The sequence below is a fragment of the Pleurodeles waltl genome, chromosome 2_2, assembly GCF_031143425.1.
Source record: "Pleurodeles waltl isolate 20211129_DDA chromosome 2_2, aPleWal1.hap1.20221129, whole genome shotgun sequence".
NCBI lineage: Eukaryota > Metazoa > Chordata > Amphibia > Caudata > Salamandridae > Pleurodeles > Pleurodeles waltl.
The window spans coordinates 880,755,367-880,780,826 of NC_090439.1; the positions used below are offsets into that span (position 1 = coordinate 880,755,367).

The 25,460-nt window shown below is 49.6% G+C and overlaps 1 protein-coding gene across 1 annotated transcript in view; it reads right to left on the reverse strand.

Moving 5' to 3' along the window:
* The window catches only part of PABPC1 (poly(A) binding protein cytoplasmic 1), a 300,149-nt gene that overhangs the window by 80,715 nt on the left and 193,974 nt on the right, over positions 1-25,460 (reverse strand). Inside the window, exons 11-12 of the mRNA XM_069220563.1 lie at positions 11,201-11,314; positions 10,971-11,125 (exon numbers count right to left, since the gene is read on the reverse strand). Of these exons, the coding sequence (XP_069076664.1) occupies positions 10,971-11,125; positions 11,201-11,314 (269 nt within the window). The remainder of the gene's footprint in view (positions 1-10,970; positions 11,126-11,200; positions 11,315-25,460) is intronic.

The following is a 25,460-nucleotide window of genomic DNA, read 5'->3' on the forward strand; positions in this document are numbered from 1 at the left end:
TATGTCTGGAGGGAATTGCAGGAATTCTATGCAATAACCATGCTGGATAATTGCTAAGACCCATGTGTCTGTAGTTATTTTGTCCCATGCTTCGTAATATTGACGTATCCTCCCGCCCACTGGTGTTGTGTGGGAGGGGTGTGTGACATGTGAGTCACTGCTTGTTGGTAGTGGTTTTGGGGCTTTGAAATCTTCCCCTATTCCTAGGGAATTGCCCCCCTCTATACTGGCCCCGAAAACCTCCCCTGTACTGTCCCTGGTAGGTGGGCGGTGCGGACTGTGAGGTGCTAGCTTGTGTGGCCTGACCCCGAAACCCTCCTCTAAAAGGTGTTTTGCGGAAGGTGTTATAAGATCCTCTGCCCTGCGGGGAATAGAGTGCGCCCATGGCCTTGGCAGTGTCAGTGTCCTTCTTGAGCTTTTCTATGGCTGTGTCGACCTCCGGTCCGAACAGAAGTTTTTCGTTTACTGGCATGTTAAGCACTGCCTGCTGAATTTCTGGCTTGAATCCAGACGTTCTGAGCCATGCGTGCCTACGGATGGTAACCGACGTATTAATGGTTCTTGCGGCCGTGTCTGCTGCATCCATGGAGGAGCGTATTTGATTGTTGGAAATGTTTTGACCCTCCTCAACAACCTGTTTTGCTCTCTTTTGCAGATCTTTTGGGAGATGTTCAATGAGATGCTGCATCTCATCCCAGTGGGCTCTGTCGTATCGCGCTAACAGCGCTTGTGAATTTGCGATGCGCCACTGGTTTGCTGCTTGGACAGCAACCCTCTTCCCGGCTGCATCGAACTTCCTACTTTCTTTATCTGGGGGAGGTGCATCCCCAGAAGTGTGTGAGTTTGCCCTTTTTCTGGCAGCCCCTACCACCACAGAGTCTGGTGGCAGCTGAGAGGTGATGAATACAGGGTCCGTAGGAGGCGCCTTATACTTCTTGTCCACCCTAGGCGTCACTGCCCTACTTTTTACTGGCTCCTTGAAAATGTCCTTTGCATGGCGTAGCATGCCTGGGAGCATCGGCAGGCTTTGGTAGGAGCTGTGGGTTGAAGAGAGGGTGTTAAATAAAAAATCATCCTCTACTTGTTCCGAGTGTAGTTCCACATTATGGAATAGTGCTGCTCTAGCCACCACTTGTGAGTAGGCTGTGCTGTCTTCCGGTGGTGATGGCCTAGTTGGGTATGTGTCTGGGCTGTTATCAGACACTGGTGCGTCGTACAAGTCCCACGCATCCTGATCTTGGTCATCGTGGCTCATGGCGGTGTGAGCTGGCGAATGTGACGGGGTGTAAGTTGGCGAAGCCGGAGTTACAGGTGGAGGCGAGGGAGGAGGTGTTACCTTTTGTGCTGTTTGTTGCTGAGGAGTAAACTGAAGCGTTCTCTTTCGTTTGACAGGTGGAAGGGTACTGATCTTCCCAGTCCCCTGCTGAATAAAGATACGCTTTTGCGTGTGATCCACGTCAGTGGATTGCAGTTCTTGTTCAAATCTATGTTTCTTCATTTGAGAAGACATAGAATGCTCTTCAGTGTAGGAGCCAGAAACAGGGTCTGATGTCGCTTTTTTCGGCTCCGAAACCCCTGTCGATTGTTTTTTCGGCTCCGAGGTAACCTTCCTTTTTTTCTGTGCCGAAAATTCTTGGCCTCTATGGTCTTCGGCGCCACTGTCTCGGCGTCGATCCGTGTCGACACCGAACTCTCGGTGTCGATGCTTCTGTTTAGCACTCTCTCGGTCTCGAGGAGGCTGCGTGCCGGTGTCTCGACCGGAGTCGGACGATCTCGACACTAAATGGGCCTTTTTCGGTGCCGATTGTTGGTCACCGAGAATTTGGGTGGAGCCATGGCCGGTTGGCAGTGGCGTCCCCTGGGCCTTCTTTCCTTTTTTAAGGTTTGATCTCGACGTCTTACTCACAGTTCTTGTAGAGTGTAGCTCGTCGGAGTCTGAATCCTGGATGGAAAAGGATTCCTCCTGTTCCTCTTCTGTCTCGAACTGTCGACGCTCTTTTGGCGTGGACGCCATCTGGAGTCTTCTCGCTCGACGGTCGCGCAGAGTTTTTCGGGACCGGAACGCCCGACAGGCCTCACAGGATTCTTCGCTGTGCTCGGGTGACAGGCACAGATTACAGACCGAGTGTAGGTCCGTATAAGGATATTTGTTGTGGCATTCGGGGCAGAATCGAAACGGGGTCCGTTCCATCGGCGTTGTCGTCCACGCGGTCGGGCCGACTAGGCCCCGACGGGGTGCCGAAATCTACCCCGAAGGGCACCGAAGCGCTTCGATGTTCAACGCGTCGTTGTATGTGTCTATCTCTAACCGGATCGCAACGATACCGTCGAAAATCTTCCGTCTTCAGCTATCTTTCCGTTCCGAAACTCGGAGCGACAGGAACACGTCCGAACCCGATGGCGGAAAGAAAACAATCGAAGATGGAGTCGACGCCCATGCGCAATGAGCACAGAAGGTGGAGTCACTCGGTCCCGTGACTCGAAAACACTTCTTCGAAGAAAAACAACTTGTAACACTCCGACCCAACACCAGATGGCGAGCTCATGCATACCATGTGTATCTACAGCGACAGATGCCATCGAACAAGTTGTTACCGAAGGTAAGTAACTCGTTCTTCTGATGGATACAACTACCTGTGGATTCCTCACCTCATGAATAGAGTCCCAAAGCAGTACCACGCCCGGCGGTGGGTGCCTAAATGGTCAAACCAAGAAATCCTGCAGCACTGACCGTGCAAAATGGCCGTCCCTTCTAACCTCAGAATCTAAACAGTATTGTTTTGCAAAAGTGTGAAGGGACGACCAAGTTGCGGCCTTGCAGATGTCGACCACAGGAACACCTCTGGCTAAGGCCGAAGTGGCCGACTTAGCTCTGGTGGAATGAGCTCTAATGCCCTCAGGAGGATCCTTCTTTGCCAAAGAGTAACATATTTTAATGCAAAGAACAACCCACCTGGATAGTGTTCTCTTGTGGACTGCCTTTCCTCTCCTCTTGCCCACGTATCCAATAAACAGCTGATCCTCCAGCCTGAAATCCTTTGTTCTATCGATAAAGAAGCTCAACGCTCTCTTTGGGTCCAGACGGTGCAGTCTTTCTTCCTCTTTGGAAGGATGAGGCGGAGGATAGAACGTGGACAAAATAATTGCCTGAGCCAAATGGAAGGGTGAAACAACCTTCGGGAGGAAAGCAGCCTTGGTCCTCAACACCACCTTATCCCCATAAAAAGTTGTATAAGGGGGTTTTACTGATAAGGCCTGCAACTCACTCACTCTCCTTGCTGATGTTATAGCTATCAGGAAGACTGTTTTTAAAACCAAATACCTCAAGGGGCAAGAATGCATAGGTTCAAAAGGGGACCCCATAAGGAAAGTCAGGACTAAGGACAAATCCCATTGCGGCATAACGAATGGCTTTGGAGGATATTGATTTAGAAGACCTTTCAAGAATCTGATAACAATAGGGGATTTAAATAAAGATGGTTGGTCTGGAAGACATATGAAGGCTGACAAGGCCGATAAATAACCTTTAATGGTAGCCACTGCACAACTTTTCTGCGCCAGAGATAGAGCAAAAGACAAAACGTCCGATAGATGAGCATGTAAAGGATCAATCTGCCTCTCTCCACACCACGCAACAAATTTAGACCACCGATTAGCGTAGATAGATTTAGTGGAGTGTCGCCTGGCCGCTAATATAACATCCACTACCTCAGGCGGGAGAGAGAAGGAACTCAGGTTGCCCCGTTCAATCTCCAGGCATGTAGGTGCAGACTCTGGAGGTTGGGGTGTAGAACCTGCCCCTGCGACTGTGAGAGGAGGTCTGCCCTGAAAGGGAGACGGAGCGGCGGGCACGTTGAGAGTTGGAGAAGGTCGGAGTACCACACCCTCCTTGGCCAATCCGGAGCTATTAAGATTACTAGAGCCCGGTCTTGGCGAATCTTCCTCAATACTCGAGGAATCAAGGGTATGGGAGGAAACGCGTAAAGCAACTGGCCGCACCAGGTCATTTGAAACGCGTCCCCCAACGCTTCCTGCATCGGATACTGAAGGCTGCAGAACAACGGACAATGTGCGTTCTCTCGAGTGGCGAACAGATCTACCCGAGGAAACCCCCACTTCTGGAAGATTAAACGGACTTGATCTGGATGGAGACGCCACTCGTGGTCTGCCGAGAAGGGGCGACTGAGACTGTCCGCACGCACGTTCAAGACTCCGGCCAGATGGTTTGCTATCAAGCAAATCCGATGGTCCTTTGCCCAGGACCATAGTCGAAGAGCTTCTCTGCAGAGAAGGTACGACCCCACTCCTCCCTGCTTGTTTATGTACCACATCGTGGTAGTATTGTCCGTTAGGACCTGTACCGACTGACCACGAAGGGAAGGGAGGAAGGCCTTGAGAGCCAGACGTACAGCCCGTAACTCTAACAGATTGATGTGAAAAATCTGTTCCTCTGGAGACCAAAGACCTTTGATCTCCAGATCCCCCAGATGAGCTCCCCACCCTAGAGTGGAAGCATCCGTTATGACTGTGGCCACTGGTGGCGACTGCTGGAACGGCTTTCCTTGTGAAAGATTGTTGCTTGCAATCCACCACTTCAAATCCACAGCAGCATCTCTGGAGATCTTGACAGTACCCTCTAGATCCCCTCTGTGTTGAGACCACTGCCTTCGGAGGCACCACTGAAGAGCCCTCATGTGCCAGCGAGCATGCGTGACCAACAGAATGCAGGAGGCAAAAAGACCGAGCAGACGAAGGACCTTGAGGACTGGAACTACCGCTCCATTTCGAAACATTGGAACCAAATCCTGAATATCTTGAATCCGCTGAGGCGGAGGAAAGGCCCGACCCAATGTTGTATCCAGTACTGCCCCTATGAACAGGAGGCGCTGAGAGGGCTACAGGTGAGATTTGGGCTCGTTCACCGAAAAGCCCAGGTCGAACAACAACTGGGTTGTTGACTGCAGATGACGCAACACAAGCTCCGGGGACTTGGCTTTGATCAACCAATCGTCCAAGTAAGGGAATACTGCTATCCCCTTCCTTCTGAGCTCTGCCGCAACCACCGACATCACCTTCGTGAAGACTCGAGGTGCTGAAGTAAGACCAAACGGAAGGACCGCAAACTGGTAGTGTTGCGATCCCACCACAAACCGGAGATACTTCCTGTGTGACTTGAGTATCGGGATATGAAAGTAAGCATCCTGCAAGTCGACAGACACCATCCAGTCTTTCATGTTCAACGCCAAAAGCACCTGTGCTAGGGTCAGCATCTTGAACTTTTCCTGCTTGAGGAACCAATTCAAGATCCTCAGGTCCAGAATTGGTCTCAAACGACCATCCTTCTAGGGAATCAGGAAATACCTTGAGTAAACTCCTTGACCCCTTTCCTGCTCCGGGACCAACTCCACCGCGCCCTTTAAAAGGAGGACTTCTACCTCCTGTTCTAGCAACAGGAGGTGTTCTTGTGAACAATACGAAGGGCGGGGCGGGATGAGGGGCGGAAACTCCCGAAAGGGAAGGGTGTAGCCTTTTCCCACAACACTGAGAACCCAAGTGTCCGACGTAACAGTCTCCCATTTGGTGAGAAAATGCTGTAATCTTCCCCCTACAGGAGAGGAGTGAGTGGGAAATGGTGGAAGCCTAAGGCTGCTTCCCCTGCTGCACCCCGCCAGAGGATGAGGAAGAGGCAGAGTGCTGCTGAGAGGCTCCCCTGGTGCGGACCCTACCCCTCCCCCTAAAAGATCTATAGGGATGGGAAGAGGCAGGTTGCTGATATCTTCCCCGAAAGGAAGAGGAGGAAGAGCCACGCCCAAATCCACGAAACCTCCTGAAGAATCTGGAAGAGGCCGTGGAAGAAGGAGCTTGGAGTCCCAACGACTTAGCCGTGGCCCTGCTCTCCTTAAAACGTTCCAAGGCCGAATCAGCCTTAGCCCCAAACAGTTTGTCCCCATCAAACGGGAGATCCAACAATGTGGACTGTACATCTGCCGAAAAGCCCGAGTTACGGAGCCAGGCCTGTCTCCTTTCCACCACAGTTGTGCCCATTGCTCTGGCTACCGAGTCTGTGGTATCCAGTCCCGTCTGGATAATTTGGGTCGCAGCAGCCTGGGCATCAGAGACAAGATCCAAAAGACCCTGGGGAAGCTCTGTAAACGAAGAGGAGATGTCATCCATCAGAGCATGAATATACCTCCCCAGGATACAGGTCGCATTAGTGGCTTTTAACGCCAGACTGCAGGACGAAAAAATCTTCTTCGACTGCGCCTCTAGCTTTTTTGAGTCTCTGTCCCCAGGCACCGTCGGGAAAGAACCAGGCGCTGACTTGGAGGAACAGGAGGCCTGCACTACCAAGCTCTCCGGCGTAGGGTGCCTAGATAGGAAACCAGGATCAGTTGGAGCCGTCCGATCCCTCCTGGCCACGGCTCTGTGAACTGCTGGGGAAGATGCCGGCCTCTTCCACACCTCTAAAACCGGATCCAGCAGAGCGTCATTAAAAGGTAACAGAGGCTCCGCCGCGGCTGAGGCCGGATGCAACACCTCCGTCAAAAGGTTTTGTTTTGCCTCCACCACCGGCAAAGGCAGGTCCAAAAAACTAGCTGCCTTCCGTACCACTGTATGAAAGGAAGCAGCTTCCTCAGTATATTCCCCCGGGGACGAAAGGTCCCACTCAGGGGAAGTGTCCAGCCCACTGGCCGACTCCAGTCCACGCAGCCCATCACCCGAGTCCTCTAGCTCTCCTTCCTCTAGGGCTCGTTGGTACTCCTGCTCTTCTAGTACCCGGAGAGCACGCCTCCTTGAATGCAGTCGTTGCTCAATCCGCGGAGTCGACAATGCCTCCGCCGAAGTCGGAGATCGGCGCCGATCTTCCGAAGCCACCGACGCTGCATCCGGCGCCACGGGTAACTTCGGCGCCGACTGAAGAGCAGCTGAAACAGATGGACCCACCGGAGTCACAGGCCGAAATCTCGACGTCGACGGGATGGAAATCCCTGGGGCCAATCCCTCCGAAGCCACCGGAGCGGCCACCGGCGCCGACACTGGCGCCGAGCCCACGTTCCCAAACGGGAGAAAGGGCATAAAGGGTGCCGGCCGAAGAGGCGCAGGATCACCCAAAGAAAAGGCCAAAGGCCCAGCCGGAGCACCCCCTGGAGCCATCTGTTGGAAGATGGCATACATCGCATTCAAGAATGCGGAACTATCGGCTCCAGGGGTGGGAAAAGCCGGATACTGGGGTGCCTGTCTCGGAGGCGACCCCGACGCCGGCCTCGGCGTCTGCGCCGGAGAAAACACTTGAGGCTCCAATACCTCAATCACCGACGCCTGTCCAGGCGAAGTTGGTGACGCCGGAGAGGGCAACGGCGTCGAAGGATGCGGCGTCACCGTGGGGCTGACCTCCCATGTCTTTCGGCGCCGATCCGGAGACCTGGAACGAGCCTCCCTTGAATGACGCCGAGATTCTCTACGGCGCCGGGAGTCTCGATGACGCCGATGTCTTGGAGAAGACTTCTTGTGATGCTTCTCCTTTGACTTGGCCATAAACAGCTTCGCCTCACGTTCTTTAAGGGCCTTCGGATTCATGTGCTGACATGAATCACAAGTCGAGACGTCGTGGTCGGAGCTCAAACACCAAAGGCAATCGGAATGAGGATCCGTCACCGACATCTTGCCTCCACACTCACGACAAGGCTTAAATCCAGACTTTCTCTGCGACATTATTTCCACAGAGAAAGAGTACGCAGCAAGATATACACTGTAACCGCAAGAGTAACAGTTGCTCCCTCGAAGATAACCGTTTCGAATGCACGGAAAAAAGGGAACTGACGTCCGCACGTCGTCGAGGACCTCTTATTGCCTGTATGACGTCAGACGGCGTCGCGTGCGAGACAGTGACGTCCTCGTCGACGTGCAGAGACTAGTAAGAAGATTTCCGTCGAATGCTGGCGCCATGGGAGTATTCATGAGGTGAGGAATCCACAGGTAGTTGTATCCATCAGAAAGGTGTTGTTTATAAAAAGGGGCAATTAAAAATGCCTGCTGCACCTCCGGTTTGAAACCTTATACACGTAACCAGGCATATCTACTGAGCAAAACACTAGTGTTTATCCACCTACAACAGTGTCTGCTGCATCAAGAGAACATTTAATGGAATTTTTTTAAATCAACTTTCCTTCCAGTACAAGTTGTTGATCTTTTAAAAAACATTCCTATGCAAGATGTTGAATAAGGTCTTCCATCTCATCCCAATGTGCTCTATCGTATCTAACTAACAACCCTTGGGTGTTTGCAATTCTCCAATAATTAACTGCATGTGCCCCCACCCTTTTACATAATGCATCAATTAACTTTGATTCTTTATCTGGTGGAGGTGCGTCTGCTGTGGTTTTGTGAGATCGCTCGCTTGTGAGCGTTTGACACCAGTAGAGAATCTGGTGGAATGTGGCCTCCAATATATGGAGGATCAGATGGAGCTACCTTATATTTTTTGAGGACCCTGGGTTGAATTACTCTGGCACAGACAGGATCTTTAAAAATACTGTCTGCATGATGGATCATACCCTTCAACATGGGCAGGAATTTGCATGCCCTAGTGGTGGAGGAGAGGGTCTCAAATAGAAAATCTTCTTTAACAGGGTCCTTGTGTAATGGGACCATATGATATGCAGAGCCCTAGCTACCAACTCATTAAACGATGTTGTGTCATCTGGTGGAGATGCTTTAGCCAGATATACATCTGTTTCAGTATCGCCTGGTGGGTCAATATCCTACGTATCCCAAGGATCTACTGGCTGGATAATCATCATCACTCCTTGTTTCCCCATGTAAGGTTGTGGAGAACCTTGTGGAGTTATCCCAACAATATCCCCTATAGGCGAATGAGTGTGGTGTGGTATAGGAGGAGAAAGGACTGGTGGCAATGTTCTTTCTGTTTTTCAGGTGGTGGTGAAGAAATGTCCTGCTCTACTGAAAACGGACGTTTAGTTTACGTGGATGTCTGCTTCATAGATTTCACCTGTATTCAGTTGAATATGAAGAGTTTTTTTGTTTCAGATTAAGCTTCTCTGCCTTAGTCTATAATATGGGCTGTGGTTCGGAAGCAGTTTGTTTCAATGCAGGAGCTGAAATTTTTGGTACGAAGTGAGCTTCTGTTTCGGTGCCATGTGGGCAGTACCAAAGAGCTAGACATTTGAGTCGGTCCCAAAACCGTTTGGACCTGGTGAGTGGCGGGAGTTTTTGGTTTAGCGTTCAGTGTCAAACCCGAAGGTGGGCATCCGTAACGATTGTTTGGTGCGTACCATGGCCTGTAGGCAGTGGTTGCCCAGAAGCCGAATGTCTTTAAGTGGGCAGCATAGAGGTTTTTGTAGTCGCAGCACAGATGGAACATCCTACGTGTGCACGCTCTGCTTCGAGTCCAACTCAGTGTCTGGGCTGGAAAAGGCATCTTCCTCAGCTGCCGAAGTTTGGTGCAGCTCGACGACTTTAAGGCCGAAGATGTCTGGCGTCTCCTTCAATTCTTATGCTGCTTTTCTTTTCTGTGCGTTCAACAATCCTGCAGCGTTCTCTTTGATCAAAACAATCGACAGGCCTCACAACTCCCAGTCATGGTCCAGAGAAAGGCAGAGGTTACAAACCGAATTGTCTGTGCGCAGGTATTTCACGTGTCAACGGGGACAAAATCGAAATAGTGTCCATCCCATCAGCAGCGCATTCTTTACCTGTACTGACGCTTGTAAAAATAAGACGACGAAACCCAAACGGGCAAGGCCCGAAGGCCAGGAGTGAATCTTGAACCGACGAAGGAGAATTTTCTTCTGTTCTTGATATATATGTTGGTGGAACGCGAACAAAATAATGCAGAAACATACTATGTTCCGAGGGGAGCCCAAAACTATTTTGAACCAGAGCACCGAAGAACACGTTAGAACTCGATGGCTGAAAGAAAATTTAACAATGGAGTTGACGCCCATGCGCACCATCACCGAGAGAAGGGGTCACGTTACCTTGTATCTCCAACAGCATCTTCGAAAAGAAACTTAAAAAAAAAAAAAACAACTTGCACACATCCAGAGTCAACACTAGATGGCAGAAGTATGCAGAAAATGTGTATCTACAGCCACACATGCCATCCAACACATGCGTTTTCACTGATGGAAAAGTTCTGTCCTTCACATAGGAAGTGAGCTATTTAAGCACATTGTCTTGAACTCCTACTTCTTTAAGTCGGGCAATCAATATGGTAGGTGGTGATTTATTGTACTGGACTGTTCCCATGAGGAACAGGGTCAAGACTGAGTTGCATATGGCTGGGTCCAAACTGGGGTGGCATGGTGAGCAAAAGAACGATGGATTAAACCCAGACCTATGACTTTGCATTGTTCAGTACTCCGTCCATCATCCTTTTGTGTTGCTAATGTTGCCCTAGACGGGAAAGGTGTGCTGAGACATGGGTCCCGTGCTCACTGTACCACTGAATTCAAGCTAGCCTGGCTGAAGGGTGATACCCTGAGACCGGTCCCAGGATGCCTGTTTCTGGTCCAGGGAGGACCTGGCCTGGCAGTTCGGGCTGGATTGTTCCCATTAGGAACAGGGTCAAGTCTGATTTGCATATGGCTGGATCCAAACTGGGGTGGCATGGTGGGCAAAAGAAGGATGGATTAAACCCAGATCTGTGACTGGGGGGGGGGGGAGGTGGGGGCAGGCGAGTGTTTGCATTATGCAGCACTCCATCCATCATCCTTTTGTGTTGGTGATTTATTGTACAAACGGCACAAGCCTAAATGAATGCATTTGGGTGGTTTTCTTTAGTGTCAACATTTAGCTTTGTGTTCACTTAAGTAATCTGGACAAAACCATTAATTTAATCCCTTGCTATTTATAAAATATACTTTCTCGGGCATTCGGAACCCAACTAGCAGTAATCTCCTACAACTCAACATTGATAGTATCAAACTACTCAAAAGCAGGGCACTCACCTGCTGCATAGTGACTTGAGGCTGTGCACTGAGATGCTGCTGGGGGTTACGGACACCTGCAGCATACTTATATTGAGGAACAGCTCGTACTGCAGGAGCAGCTGCAGCAGCAGCAGCAGCTGGACGTGGTCCCATTGTTTGTGTTGATGTATTAGCTGGAAAACAGAATGCAAACTAAGTACACAAACATCTATGGTTAAATAAATAAATTATATGTCCTGGTTACTCACCAACACGCTGTGCAGACATGACTCTTGGTACTTGAGAAGAAGTTGGTCTCATAGCACTAAATGTTGGAGGCCTTGGAGCAGCTGGGCGTATTGCACCGGGCATGTTCTGGAAAGCTGCATTTAAAAAAATCAATCTTGAGGTTAACGAAAATTTGATGTGGAATTACTATTCTTTCATACAGTTACTTTCAAACTGTCAATTCAATTTAGCCTAAATATACAAGTTATTACTCTAACCTGGGTATTATCCAAACAGGCCCTAAAAAGAATGATCATTAACACTTTAGTTACAAGTAACTTTAGTGCAAAAGCACTGGGGTATTTTACAGATCCACATGCTGTGAATTACTCAACATGCCGGGAATCCATTTAATGTGTAACCTTTCTTTACTGTCCGAGTACAGCAGGCAGCCTTCTGTTGTAGCAGAATTAATAGATTAGACAACAATGCAGCATCAAACTCAAAACTAAACCTAAAGAGGAACAAAAAAAAACACACACTAAGGAAAAAATAGCCTTAGAAACTGAATGTGGGACTGTGGAATCATTAAAGTTGCCAGAAACCCTCCAACCTCCATGATCGGTCTTAAATGGCAAGGACATCTTTTCTTAATATTGTGGGGAAATGGCTCCCTGTTGTAGTTACCCCCCACTTTTTGCCTGATGCGGATTTAACTGAAGTGTGCTGGGACCCTGCTAACCAGGCCCCAGCACCAGTGTTCTTTCACTTAAAAATGTACCATTGTTCCACAACTGGCACATCCCTGGCACACAGATAAGTCCCTTGTAAAAGGTACCAGTGGTACCAAGGGTCCTGTGACCAAGGAAGGTCCCTAAGGGCTGCAGCATGTGTTGTGCCACCCTAAGGGACCCCTCACCTAACACATGCACACTGCCAATGCAGATTGTGTTGTTGGTGGGGAGAAAAAGGCATAGTCGACAGCATCCCTCTCAGGATGCCATGCACAAAAAATGCTGCCTGTGGCATATGTAAGTCACCCCTCTAGCAGGCCTTACAGCCCTAAGGCAGGGTGTACTATACTACGTGAGGACATAGCTGCATGAGCAATATGCCCCTACAGTGTTTAAGTCTATTCTTAAACATTCTAAGTACAGTGTGGCCATATTGAGTATATGGTCTGGGAGTTTGTCAAAACGAACTCCACAGCTCCATAATGGCTACATTGAATACTGGGAAGTTTGGTATCTAACTTCTCAGAATAATAAACCCACACTGATGACAATGTTGGATTTATTACAAAATGCACACAGAGGGCATCTTAGAAGATGCCTCCTGTTTTTTACCCAACCCTTCAGTGCAGGACTGACAGGCCTGTGCCAGCCTGCCACTGAGACGTTTCTGCCCCCCTGGGGTGAGAGCCTTTGTGCTCTCTGAGGACAGAAAAGGCCTGCACTGGGTGGAGGTGCTTCTCACCTCCCCCTGCAGGAACTGTAACACCTGGTGGTGAGCCTCAAAGGTTCATGCCTTTTGTTCCAGCACCTCAGAGTATTCTCGCTAGTGGAGATGCCTGCCCCTCTGGCCACTGCCCCCACTGTTGGCGGCAAGGCAGGAGAGGATAATGAGAAAAACAAGGATGAGTCATCTACCAGTCAGGACAGCCCCTAAGGTGCTCTGTGCTGAGGTGACCCCTGCCTTTAGAAATCCTCCATCTAGGTTTTGGAGGATTCCCCCAATAGGATTAGGGATGTGCGCCTGTCCCATCAGGGAGGAGGCACAAAGAGGGGGTAGCCATACTCCAGGACAGCAGCCATTGGCTACTGCCCTCCTGACCTAAACACACCCCTAAATCTAGTATTTAGGGGCAACCCAGAACGCAGGAAATCAGATTCCTGCAACCTACACAAAGAAGGACTGCTGACCTGAAAGCCCTGCAGAGACGACGGAGACAACTGGCTTGGCCCCAGCCCTACCAGCCTGTGTCCAGTCTCAAAGAACCTGCACAGAAACGCATCAGACAGGGACCAGCGACCTCTGAAGCCTCAGAGGACTGCCCTGAACCGATGGACCAAGAAACTCCAGAGAACAGCAGCACTGTTCAAAAACAAGGACAACTTTGCAACTTTCTTGCAACTTTCAAAGACTTCACTCTTCCTGCTGGGAAACGTGAGACTTCACACTCTGCACCCGACGCCCCCGGCTCGAGCTCCAGAGAACCAACACTGCATGGAGGCCTTCCAGGCGACTGCGACCTCGTGAGTAACCTAAGACGACCACCCGGACCCTCACAGCGACGCATGCAGAGAGGATCCAGAGGCTCCCCCTGACCACGACTGCCTGGAACAAAGAACCCAACGCCTGGACCAAGCACTGCATCCGCACCCCCAGGACCAGAAGGAACCGAACTCCAGTGCAGGACTGACCATCAGGCGACCCTCTGCCTGGCCCAGTCAGTGGCTGGTCTGAGAAGCCCCCCCGTGCCCTGCCTGCACCGCCAGTGACCCCCCGGGTCCCTCCATTGATTCCTATTGAAAACCTGACACCTGCTTTGCACACTGCACCCAGCCTCGGATGGCATTCACTAAAGTTGCACCCCCTGCATTACAGCCATTTCACCCAAGACCACTTGAATTATGTGATGGTGCGGCCTTGCCGATTTTTGCTTAAGTATAGATTAGCTGCATTTGGCACATAAGCCATCATCTGCCGCGTAATCAGCCGATTTTAACAAACAAAATGTTTATAGCTCAAATGGTTCAAAAGCTACTAAAAAGCAGTGGCACATGTTGCTGTGTAGTAGAAGACCCTTTGCACAGCTGGACTGGTCACCTTTTTGTTGCTTGTTACATTTGAGTGCTAAACTGGTAGTAATGAGGTACAACCACAGTCTCACCATCTCTCTGGAGAAAAAACAGGAACAACCTTCGCATTAGTTCAGGAAGGAATTATCAACGAAGTAAGTTTCGTCAATTTATTTTTCGCAAACAAAACAATTTAACATTCTGCATTTTTGGGTAATTATTTTTGGAGACTTTGTTTGAGCTGTGTGGTAAGCTTCACTGTCACCCACTAACCTTTGGTTTGCTAAACGCTTTTTAATATTTCCAACCATAAAAATGATTTGCTGTGGGAACTGGGGGTGTTTATGTTTGCCGATGGTTGGCAAAGATGAGGAGTATCAGGTTCTAGAAATTTTGGTCAGGAGGGGGCCCTAACGCCTAGAATATGTTGTCAGGGGGTCTCTGCATCAAAAAGTTTGAAGACCTCGGCTCAAGTAGCAGCTGTGGATGAGCAGCCAAGACCTATTCAAGAGACATGCAAAGTTTATGCAATACCACTTTAGTCACACAGTACTTACACACACAAAAGAACCATACAGTGTTACAAAATGAAAATGTCACTTACCCAGTGTACATCTGTTCGTGGCATCAGTCGCTGAAGATTCACATGTTGTGCATAGCCCGCCATCTGGTGTTGGGTCAGAGTGTTACAAGTTGTTTTTCTTCGAAGAAGTCTTTCGAGTCACGGGACCGAGGGACTCCTCCTCTTTGTCTCCATTGCGCATGGGCGTCGACTCCATCTTCGATTGTTTTCCCCGCAGAGGGTGAGGTAGGAGTTGTTTGTTAGTAATAGTGCCCATGCAATGGAGTGAATAAGTATGTACCTATCTAGGATTTAATATATTTACAAATGTACAAAGTTGAAGCTAACTTCCAAACGGCTACAGGCTCCTGGGGAGGTGGGTGGGCACATGTGAATCTTCAGCGACTGATGCCACGAACAGATGTACACTGGGTAAGTGACATTTTCAGTTCGATGGCATCTGTCGCTGTAGATACACATGTTGTGCATAGACTAGTAAGCAGTTATCTCCCCAAAAGCGGTGGCTCAGCCTGTAGGAGTGGAAGTAGTCTGAAATAAGGTTCTTAGTACGGCTTGGCCTACTGTGGCTTGTTGTGCTGATAGCACGTTGTAAGGAAATGCCTCCTTGGCATGGTTGCCCCCTGACTTTTTGCCTTTGCTGATGCTATGTTTACAATTGAAAGTGTGCTGAGGCCTGCTAACCAGGCCCCAGCACCAGTGTTCTTTCCCTAACCTGTACTTTTGTATCCACAATTGGCAGACCCTGGCATCCAGATAAGTCCCTTGTAACTGGTACTTCTAGTACCAAGGGCCCTGATGCCAAGGAAGGTCTCTAAGGGCTGCAGCATGTCTTATGCCACCCTGGAGACCTCTCACTCAGCACAGACACACTGCTTGCCAGCTTGTGTGTGCTAGTGAGGACAAAACGAGTAAGTCGACATGGCACTCCCCTCAGGGTGCCATGCCAGCCTCTCACTGCCTATGCAGTATAGGTAAGACACCCCTCTAGCAGGCCTTACAGCCCTAAGGCAGGGTGCACTATACCATAGGTGAGGGTACCAGTGCATGAGCATGGTACCCCTACAGTGTCTAAACAAAACCTTAGACATTGTAAGTGCAGGGTAGCCATAAGAGTATATGGTCTGGGAGTTTGTCAAACACGAACTCCACCGTACCATAATGGCTACACTGAAAACTGGGAAGTTTGGTATCAAACTTCTCAGCACAATAAATGCACACTGATGCCAGTGTACATTTTATTGTAAAATACACCACAGAGGGCACCTTAGAGGTGCCCCCTGAAACTTAACCGACTATCTGTGTAGGCTGACTAGTTTTAGCAGCCTGCCACAAACCGAGACATGTTGCTGGCCCCATGGGGAGAGTGCCTTTGTCACTCTGAGGCCAGTAACAAAGCCTGCACTGGGTGGAGATGCTAACACCTCTCCCAGGCAGGAATTGTCACACCTGGCGGTGAGCCTCAAAGGCTCACCTCCTTTGTGCCAACCCAGCAGGACACTCCAGCTAGTGGAGTTGCCCGCCCCCTCCGGCCAGGCCCCACTTTTGGCGGCAAGGCCGGAGAAAATAATGAGAATAACAAGGAGGAGTCACTGGCCAGTCAGGACAGCCCCTAAGGTGTCCTGAGCTGAGGTGACTCTGACTTTTAGAAATCCTCCATCTTGCAGATGGAGGATTCCCCCAATAGGGTTAGGATTGTGACCCCCTCCCCTTGGGAGGAGGCACAAAGAGGGTGTACCCACCCTCAGGGCTAGTAGCCATTGGCTACTAACCCCACAGACCTAAACACGCCCTTAAATTTAGTATTTAAGGGCTACCCTGAACCCTAGAAAATTAGATTCCTGCAACTACAAGAAGAAGGACTGCCTAGCTGAAAACCCCTGCAGAGGAAGACCAGAAGACGACAACTGCCTTGGCTCCAGAAACTCACCGGCCTGTCTCCTGCCTTCCAAAGATCCTGCTCCAGCGACGCCTTCCAAAGGGACCAGCGACCTCGACATCCTCGGAGGACTGCCCCTGCTTCGAAAAGACAAGAAACTCCCGAGGACAGCGGACCTGCTCCAAGAAAAGCTGCAACTTTGTTTCCAGCAGCTTTAAAGAACCCTGCAAGCTCCCCGCAAGAAGCGTGAGACTTGCAACACTGCACCCGGCGACCCCGACTCGGCTGGTGGCGATCCAACACCTCAGGAGGGACCCCAGGACTACTCTGATACTGTGAGTACCAAAACCTGTCCCCCCTGAGCCCCCACAGCGCCGCCTGCAGAGGGAATCCCGAGGCTTCCCCTGACCGCGACTCTTTGAATCCTAAGTCCCGACACCTGGGAGAGACCCTGCACCCGCAGCCCCCAGGACCTGAAGGACCGGACTTTCACTGGAGAAGTGACCCCCAGGAGTCCCTCTCCCTTGCCCAAGTGGAGGTTTCCCCGAGGAATCCCCCCCCTTGCCTGCCTGCAGCGCTGAAGAGATCCCGAGATCTCTCATAGACTAACATTGCGAACCCGACGCTTGTTTCTACACTGCACCCGGCCGCCCCCGCGCCGCTGAGGGTGAAATTTCTGTGTGGGCTTGTGTCCCCCCCGGTGCCCTACAAAACCCCCCTGGTCTGCCCTCCGAAGACGCGGGTACTTACCTGCAAGCAGACCGGAACCGGGGCACCCCCTTCTCTCCATTCTAGCCTATGTGTTTTGGGCACCACTTTGAACTCTGCACCTGACCGGCCCTGAGCTGCTGGTGTGGTGACTTTGGGGTTGCTCTGAACCCCCAACGGTGGGCTACCTTGGACCAAGAACTAAGCCCTGTAAGTGTCTTACTTACCTGGTTAACCTAACAAATACTTACCTCCCCTAGGAACTGTGAAAATTGCACTAAGTGTCCACTTTTAAAACAGCTATTTGTCAATAACTTGAAAAGTATACATGCAATTTTGATGATTTGAAGTTCCTAAAGTACTTACCTGCAATACCTTTCGAATGAGATATTACATGTAGAATTTGAACCTGTGGTTCTTAAAATAAACTAAGAAAAGATATTTTTCTATACAAAAACCTATTGGCTGGATTTGTCTCCGAGTGTGTGTACCTCATTTATTGTCTATGTGTATGTACAACAAATGCTTAACACTACTCCTTGGATAAGCCTACTGCTCGACCACACTACCACAAAATAGAGCATTAGTATTATCTCTTTTTGCCACTATCTTACCTCTAAGGGGAACCCTTGGACTCTGTGCATGCTATTCCTTACTTTGAAATAGCACATACAGAGCCAACTTCCTACACACGTCTACACAGTAGTGCTTGGTAAATGTGTGAGGCGTAGACCATGTGGCTGCCTTACATATTTTGTGCATTGGAATATTCCCTAGGAATGCCATGGTAGCGCCTTTCTTTCTGGTTGAGTGTGCCCTTGGTGTAATGGGCAGTTGTCTTTTTGCTTTAAGGTAGCAGATTTGGATGCACTTAACTATCCACCTGGCTATACCCTGTTTCGATATTGGGTTTCCTGCGTGAGGTTTTTGAAATGCAATAAACAGTTGTTTAGTCTTTCTGATGTTTTTAGTTCTGTCGATGTAGTACATTAGTGCTCTTTTGACGTCTAATGTATGTAGTGCCCTTTCAGCTATGGAATCTGGCTGTGGGAAGAACACTGGTAGTTCTACCGTTTGATTTAGGTGGAACGGTGAAATTACCTTTGGCAAAAATTTAGGATTAGTCCTTAGGACTACTTTATGTTTGTGTAGTTGGATAAAAGGTTCTTGTATTGTAAACGCCTGAATTTCACTTACTCTTCTCAGAGATGTGATGGCGATGAGAAATGCGACCTTCCATGTTAGGAATTGGATTCCGCAAGAGTGCATAGGTTCAAAGGGTGGACCCATGAGTCTTGTTAAGACGATGTTGAGGTTCCATGAAGGAACGGGTGGTGTCCTTGGTGGTATAATTCTTTTGAGGCCTTCCATAAATGCTTTAATGACAGGTATCCTAAATAGTGAAGTTGAATGGGTAATCTGCAGGTATGCAGATATTGCTGCTAGGTGTATCTTAATGGAAGAGAAGGCCAGGTTTGATTTTTGTAAGTGTAGTAAGTAACCCACTACGTCTTTTGGAGATGCGTGTAATGGTTGAATTTGATTATGATGGCAATAGCAAACAAATCTTTTCCATTTGCTTGCATAGCAGTGTCTAGTGGATGGTCTTCTGGCTTGCTTTATGACTTGCATACATTCTTGTGTGAGGTTTAAGTGTCCGAATTCTAGGATTTCAGGAGCCAGATTGCTAGATTCAGCGATGCTGGGTTTGGATGCCTGATCTGTTGTTTGTGTTGCGTTAACAGATCTGGCCTGTTGGGCAACTTGACGTGGGGTACTACTGATAGGTCTAGCAGTGTTGTGTACCATGGTTGCCTTGCCCACGTTGGTGCTATCAGTATTAGTTTGAGTTTGCTTTGACTCAATTTGTTTACTAGATATGGAAGGAGAGGGAGAGGGGGAAAAGCGTACGCAAATATCCCTGACCAGTTCATCCATAGGGCATTGCCTTGAGACTGCCTGTGTGGGTATCTGGATGCGAAGTGTTGGCATTTTGCGTTCTCCTTCGTTGCAAATAAGTCTATTTGAGGTGTTCCCCAACGTTTGAAGTAAGTGTTTAGAATTTGGGGGTGAATTTCCCACTCGTGGACCTGTTGGTGATCTCGAGAGAGATTGTCTGCAAGTTGATTCTGGATCCCTGGAATAAACTGGGCTATTAGGCGAATGTGGTTGTGAATTGCCCATTGCCATATTTTTTGTGCCAGCAGGCACAGCTGTGTCGAGTGTGTCCCCCCCTGTTTGTTTAGATAATACATTGTTGTCATGTTGTCTGTTTTGACAAGAATGTATTTGTGAGTTATGATTGGTTGAAATGCTTTTAATGCTTGAAAAACTGCTAGTAGTTCGAGGTGATTTATATGCAGTTTTCTTTGATGTACGTCCCATTGTCCTTGTATGCTGTGGTGATTGAGGTGTGCTCCCCACCCTGTCATGGAAGCATCTGTTGTTATCACGTATTGTGGCACTGGGTCTTGGAAAGGCCGCCCTTTGTTTAAATTTATGTTGTTCCACCATAGAAGCGAGAGGTATGTTAGGCGGTCTATCAACACCAGATCTAGAAGCTGACCCTGTGCTTGAGACCATTGTGATGCTAGGCACTGTTGTAAGGGCCGCATATGCAACCTTGCGTGTGGGACAATGGCTATGCATGAGGACATCATGCCTAGTAGTTGTAATATCATCTTCGCCTGTATTTTTTGCGTTGGATACATGCGTTGTATAATCCTTTGGAAATTTTGAACCCTTTGTGGACTTGGAGTGGCTACTCCCTTTGTTGTATCTATTGTGGCTCCTAGGTATTGTTGTACCTTGGACGGCAGAATGTGTGATTTTGCGTAGTTGATGGTGAAACCGAGTTTGTAGAGGGTTTGCATGACCTGATCTGTGTGGTGCAAGCACCTTGTCAGTGAGTCGGTCTTGATGAGCCAGTCGTCTAGATACGGGAATACGTGTATTTGCTGCCTTCTGATGTGTGCAGCCACTACTGCTAGGCACTTTGTGAAGACTCTTGGTGCAGTGGTTAAACCGAAGGGCAATACCTTGAATTGGTAATGTATTCCTTTGAATACGAACCTTAGGTATTTCCTGTGCGACGGATGTATTGGTATGTGGAAATACGCGTCTTTGAGATCTAAGGTTGTCATGTAGTCCTGTTGCTTCAGCAATGGTAACACTTCTTGTAGCGTGACCATGTGAAAGTGTTCTGATTTGATGTAGGTGTTTAGTGTTCTGAGGTCTAGGATTGGTCTCAGTGTTTCGTCCTTTTTTGGTATTAGGAAGTACAGTGAATAAACTCCTGTGTTTATTTGTGTGTTTGGTACTAGTTCTATTGCGTTCTTTTGCAATAATGCTTGAACTTCTACCTCCAGAAGGTCTGAATGTTGTTTTGATAAATTCTGTGCTTTTGGTGGTATGTTTGGAGGGATTTGTAGAAATTCTATGCAATAACCATGTTGGATAATTGCTAAGACCCAAGTGTCTGTAGTTATTTCCTCCCATGCTTGGTAATACTGACCTATTCTTCCCCCCACTGGTGTTGTGTGGAGGGGATGAGTGACATGTGAGTCACTGTTTGGTTGTAGGGGTTTTGGGGCTTTGAAATCTTCCCCTATTCCTAGGGAATTGTCCTCTGTATTGGCCCCGAAAGCCTCCCCTTTGGTACTGTCCCTGGTAGCTGGACGGTGTAGCCTGTGAGGTGCTGGCTTGTGTGGCTTGACCCCGAAACCCCCCTCTAAAGGTTGTTTTGCAGAAGGTGTTGTAAGTGCCTCTGCTCTGCGGGGAGTAGAGTGCGCCCATGGCTTTAGCAGTGTCAGTGTCCTTTTTGAGTTTCTCAATCGCCGTGTCCACTTCTGGTCCGAAAAGTTGTTTCTCGTTGAATGGCATATTGAGCACTGCCTGCTGTATCTCTGGTTTAAAACCAGACGTTCGTAGCCATGCGTGCCTTCTTATAGTCACAGATGTGTTAATTGTTCTTGCAGCTGTGTCCGCTGCATCCATAGAGGAGCGTATCTGAGTATTAGATATGTTCTGTCCTTCCTCAACCACCTGTTTCGCCCTTTTTTGTAGCTCTTTGGGTAGATGCTCAATGAGGTGTTGCATCTCGTCCCAATGGGCTCTGTCATAGCGGGCAAGTAGTGCTTGAGAGTTAGCGATGCGCCACTGGTTTGCAGCTTGTACTGCGACTCTCTTTCCGGCTGCATCGAACTTGCGGCTCTTTATCTGGGGGCGGTGCATCCCCAGATGTGTGGGAGTTGGCTCTCTTGCAAGCTGCACCTACTACGACGGAATCTGGTGGCAGCTGTGAGGTGATGAAAACAGGGTCTGTGGGAGGTGCTTTATATTTCTTGTCCACTCTCGGTGTTATAGCTCTACTCTTGACCGGCTCCTTGAAGATTTCCTTTGCGTGCCGAAGCATCCCTGGGAGCATAGGCAGGCTTTGGTAGGAGCTATGGGTGGAAGAGAGGGTGTTGAATAAGAAGTCATCCTCGACCGGTTCCGAGTGTAGGGACACGTTGTGGAACTCTGCTGCTCTAGCCACCACTTGTGAGTATGTTGTGCTATCTTCTGGTGGTGAGGGCTTTGTAGGATACGCCTCTGGACTGTTGTCCGACACTGGGGCGTCGTATAAGTCCCAAGCGTCTTGGTCCTGATCACCTTGGCTCATGGTGGTGTGAGCCGGGGAGTGTGATGGAGTTTGTGCCGGTGAAACGTTAGTTACAGGTGAAGGAGAGGGTGGCGGAGTTACCTTTTTCACCATTTTTGTTTGTGGTGCTTGGTCTGATTGAAACTCCAGTCTCCTCTTTCTCCTAATAGGGGGAAGGGTGCTTATTTTCCCTGTTCCTTCCTGTATAAAAATACGTTTCTGAGTGTGGTCCACTGCGGTGGATTGCAACTCTTCTTCAAATCTATGCTTTCGCATCTGAGAGGACAGTGATTGCTCCTCTGAATAGGAACCGGTAGTTGGGTCGGTAGCGGGTTGTTTCGGCACCGAAACCCTGGCTGTACTCTTTTTCGGCTCCGAGGTGACTTTCTTCTTTTTCTGTGTCGAACCCTTTCGGCGTTGATCTTCCTCGGTGCCGCTGTCTCTGCTGCGAGCAGCTTCGGCTCCGCTATCTCGGCGTCGATGTTTTTCAGCAGCACTTTCTCGGTCCCGAGAAGGCTGCGCGCCGGTGTCTCGACCGGAGTCGGACGATCTCAGCACCATTTCGGCCTTTTTCGGTGCCGACGGTCGGTCACCGAATTTATGGGTCGAGCCATGGCCTGGTGGCAGTGGCGTCCCCTGGGCCTGGTCACTTCTTGTGTGCTGGCTTCGACGTCTTACTCACAGTTCTTTGGTCGTCGAATCCCTCGGAGTCCGAATGATGGAACGAGAAGGGTTCTTCTTCCTCTTGTTCCTCGAACTCTCGGTGAGCTGTCGGCGTGAACGCCATCTGCAGTCTTCTGGCTCGACGGTCACGGAGTGTTTTTCGGGACCGGAACGCACGACAGGCCTCGCAAGTCTCTTCACTGTGCTCAGGTGACAGGCACAGGTTACAGACCAAATGTTGGTCTGTATACGGGTATTTGTTGTGGCATTTAGGACAGAAACGGAACGGGGTCCGTTCCATCAGCGTTGGTTTACACGCGGTCGGGCCGACCAGGCCCCGAAGGGGGATCGAAAACCACCCCGAAGGGTACCGGAGCTCTTCACTCTTCAAATCGGTGTCGATCCTAACTAAGCCGATCCCGAACGCAACAATACCGACGTAATTTTTCTGATATTTAGCTAACTTTCCGTTCCGAAACCCGGAGCGAAAGGAACACGTCCGAACACGATGGCGGAAAGAAAACAATCGAAGATGGAGTCGACGCCCATGCGCAATGGAGACAAAGAGGAGGAGTCCCTCGGTCCCGTGACTCAAAAGACTTCTTCGAAGAAAAACAACTTGTAACACTCCGACCCAACACCAGATGGCGGGCTATGCACAACATGTGTATCTACAGCGACAGATGCCATCGAACATAAAGATACTTTATTAGTGTAACACAAATACTAGAATACTGAATAGGCAGTCCCCCAACTGGAGGTAAGTAAACGCCATTACATGCACATTAGCAATTAATAACTAGCATAGAAAGCAAAAGGCATTAGTAAAAGCAATAGCATGTAGTGAGGGCCCTGGGAAGGGCCAAACCATTTACTAAGGAAGAGGAATGTCATAGGCAGTCCCCCACCCAAGGATGTGGAATCAGGAGAGGGGAGTTGGAGGAACTAGGAAGCCCAAAAAGTACCATGGCGACCCCAAGCGACCAGGAGAGGAGAGGTAAGTACCTGGTTCTTCCCAAACCCAACAGGACTTTGGAAAAGGCCTCTGCAAGACCCAAAAAAGACTGCAAGAAACAGAAGATGGATCCAGACAGAAGAGGACCTGCAAATGAAGAGGACTAAATCCAGTTCCAGTTTAAGTGTCCGGTTGGGGCAGGAGCCACTACCCACACTTCTGGAGATGCAAGACCAGGTCGACGGTAAAGACCAGGCGTCGGCTTTGCAGTACAGGAGCAGAGGAAGACTTCCAAAAGTGATACAGTCGATGTCCCATGTCGGAAGAAGAGTTAAAGTCCGTCAGTGGTGTGGAAAAACCACCAACAAGCCTTGGCAAAGGCAAGAGTCACAGGAGAAGTTGCAGAGCTGCTGGGGACCAGGAAGATGCGAGGGGACTCCATCCAAGGAGGGGAGTCCCAGGCAACCCTCAGCAGTAAGGAGTGCTAAACATTGAGGATGCAGCCCCCCACAGTCAACTCACAGGCAGCAGGCACCTAAGGCACAGTGAGGCCCACTCAGCACACCTGGAAAGGAGTCCCATGTCGCTGGAACAGCAGACAGGAGACCAGGCGTGTAGGGAAGAATGTGGGAGGCCCCGGCTACACAGAGCCTGAAGATCCCTTGGAAGAACAGCCAATAAGCCCCGGTAGGGGCAAGAGTCGCAGTGCAAAGGGTTACTGTCCTGCAAGGAGAGGCAGACTCACCACCTCCAAAGTTGGACAGCTGGTAGAGTGGACCAAGGGGATCACTCGAGACCACAACTTGTGTTGTAGGATCCACGTGGAGTTGGAGGAGAAAGGAACCATGCTGCCGGTCGTCATTGCAGTTTGTGCCTGCGGATGCAGGGCAGTTACTCCTTCACTCCAAGGGAGATTCCTTCTTGCTGCAGGCTCAAGACTTGCCACCCTCAGAGGATGCACAGCCAGGGAAATGTTGCAGTTGCTGGAAGGAGCTGGAGAAACAATGCTGGAGAGTGAAGCCATCGCTGGTGCTGCCGATTGTGGGTTCCTGTGAAGTCCAGTTGCAGTTCCAGTGGCCAGAAGACAAAGTAAACGTTGCAGAGGAGTCCTGCTGAAATCTTGCATGTTGAATCGAAGGACCCCACCTAAGAGGGAGACCCAATATACCCCTAAAAGGGGGATGGGTCAACCAGCAGAGTGACCACCCATCAGGAGGGGGCTGTGACGTCACCTGCCTGACCTGGACACTCAGATGCTCCCACAGGGCTCTGCCCGCCTTGGATTCATGATGGCAGGATCAAGTGGCCACCTGGAGGAGCTCTGGGCACACTGACAGTGGGTAAAAAGTGAGGGTAACTGTAAGGAAATGCCTCCTTGGCATGGTTACCCCCTGACTTTTTGCCTTTGCTGATGCTAAGTTTCGATTTGAAAGTGTGCGGAGGCCTGCTAACCAGGCCCCAGCACCAGTGTTCTTTCCCTAACCTGTACTTTTGTTTTCACAATTGGCACACCCTGGCATACAGGTAAGTCCCTTGCAACTGGTACCCCTGGTACCAAGGGCCCTGATGCCAGGGAAGGTCTCTAAGGGCTGCAGCATATCTTATGCCACCCTGGGGAACCCTCACTCAGCACAGACACACTGCTTGCCAGCTTGTGTGTGCTAGTGGGGATAAAACGACTAAGTCGACATAGCACTCCCCTCAGGGTGCCTTGCCAACCTCACACTGCATATAGGTATAGATAAGTCACCCCTCTAGCAGGCCTTACAGCCCTAAGGCAGGGTGCACTATACCATAGGTGAGGGCATAGGTGCATGAGCACTATGCCCCTACCGTGTCTAAGCAAAACCTTAGTGTAGGAAGTTGGCTCTGTATGTGCTATTTCAAAGTAAGGAATAGCATGCACAGAGTCCAAGGGTTCCCCTTAGAGGTAAAATAGTGGTAAAAATAGATAATACTAATGCTCTATTTTGTGGTAGTGTGGTCGAGCAGTAGGCTTATCCAAGGAGTAGTGTTAAGCATTTGTTGTACATACACATAGACAATAAATGAGGTACACACACTCCGAGACAA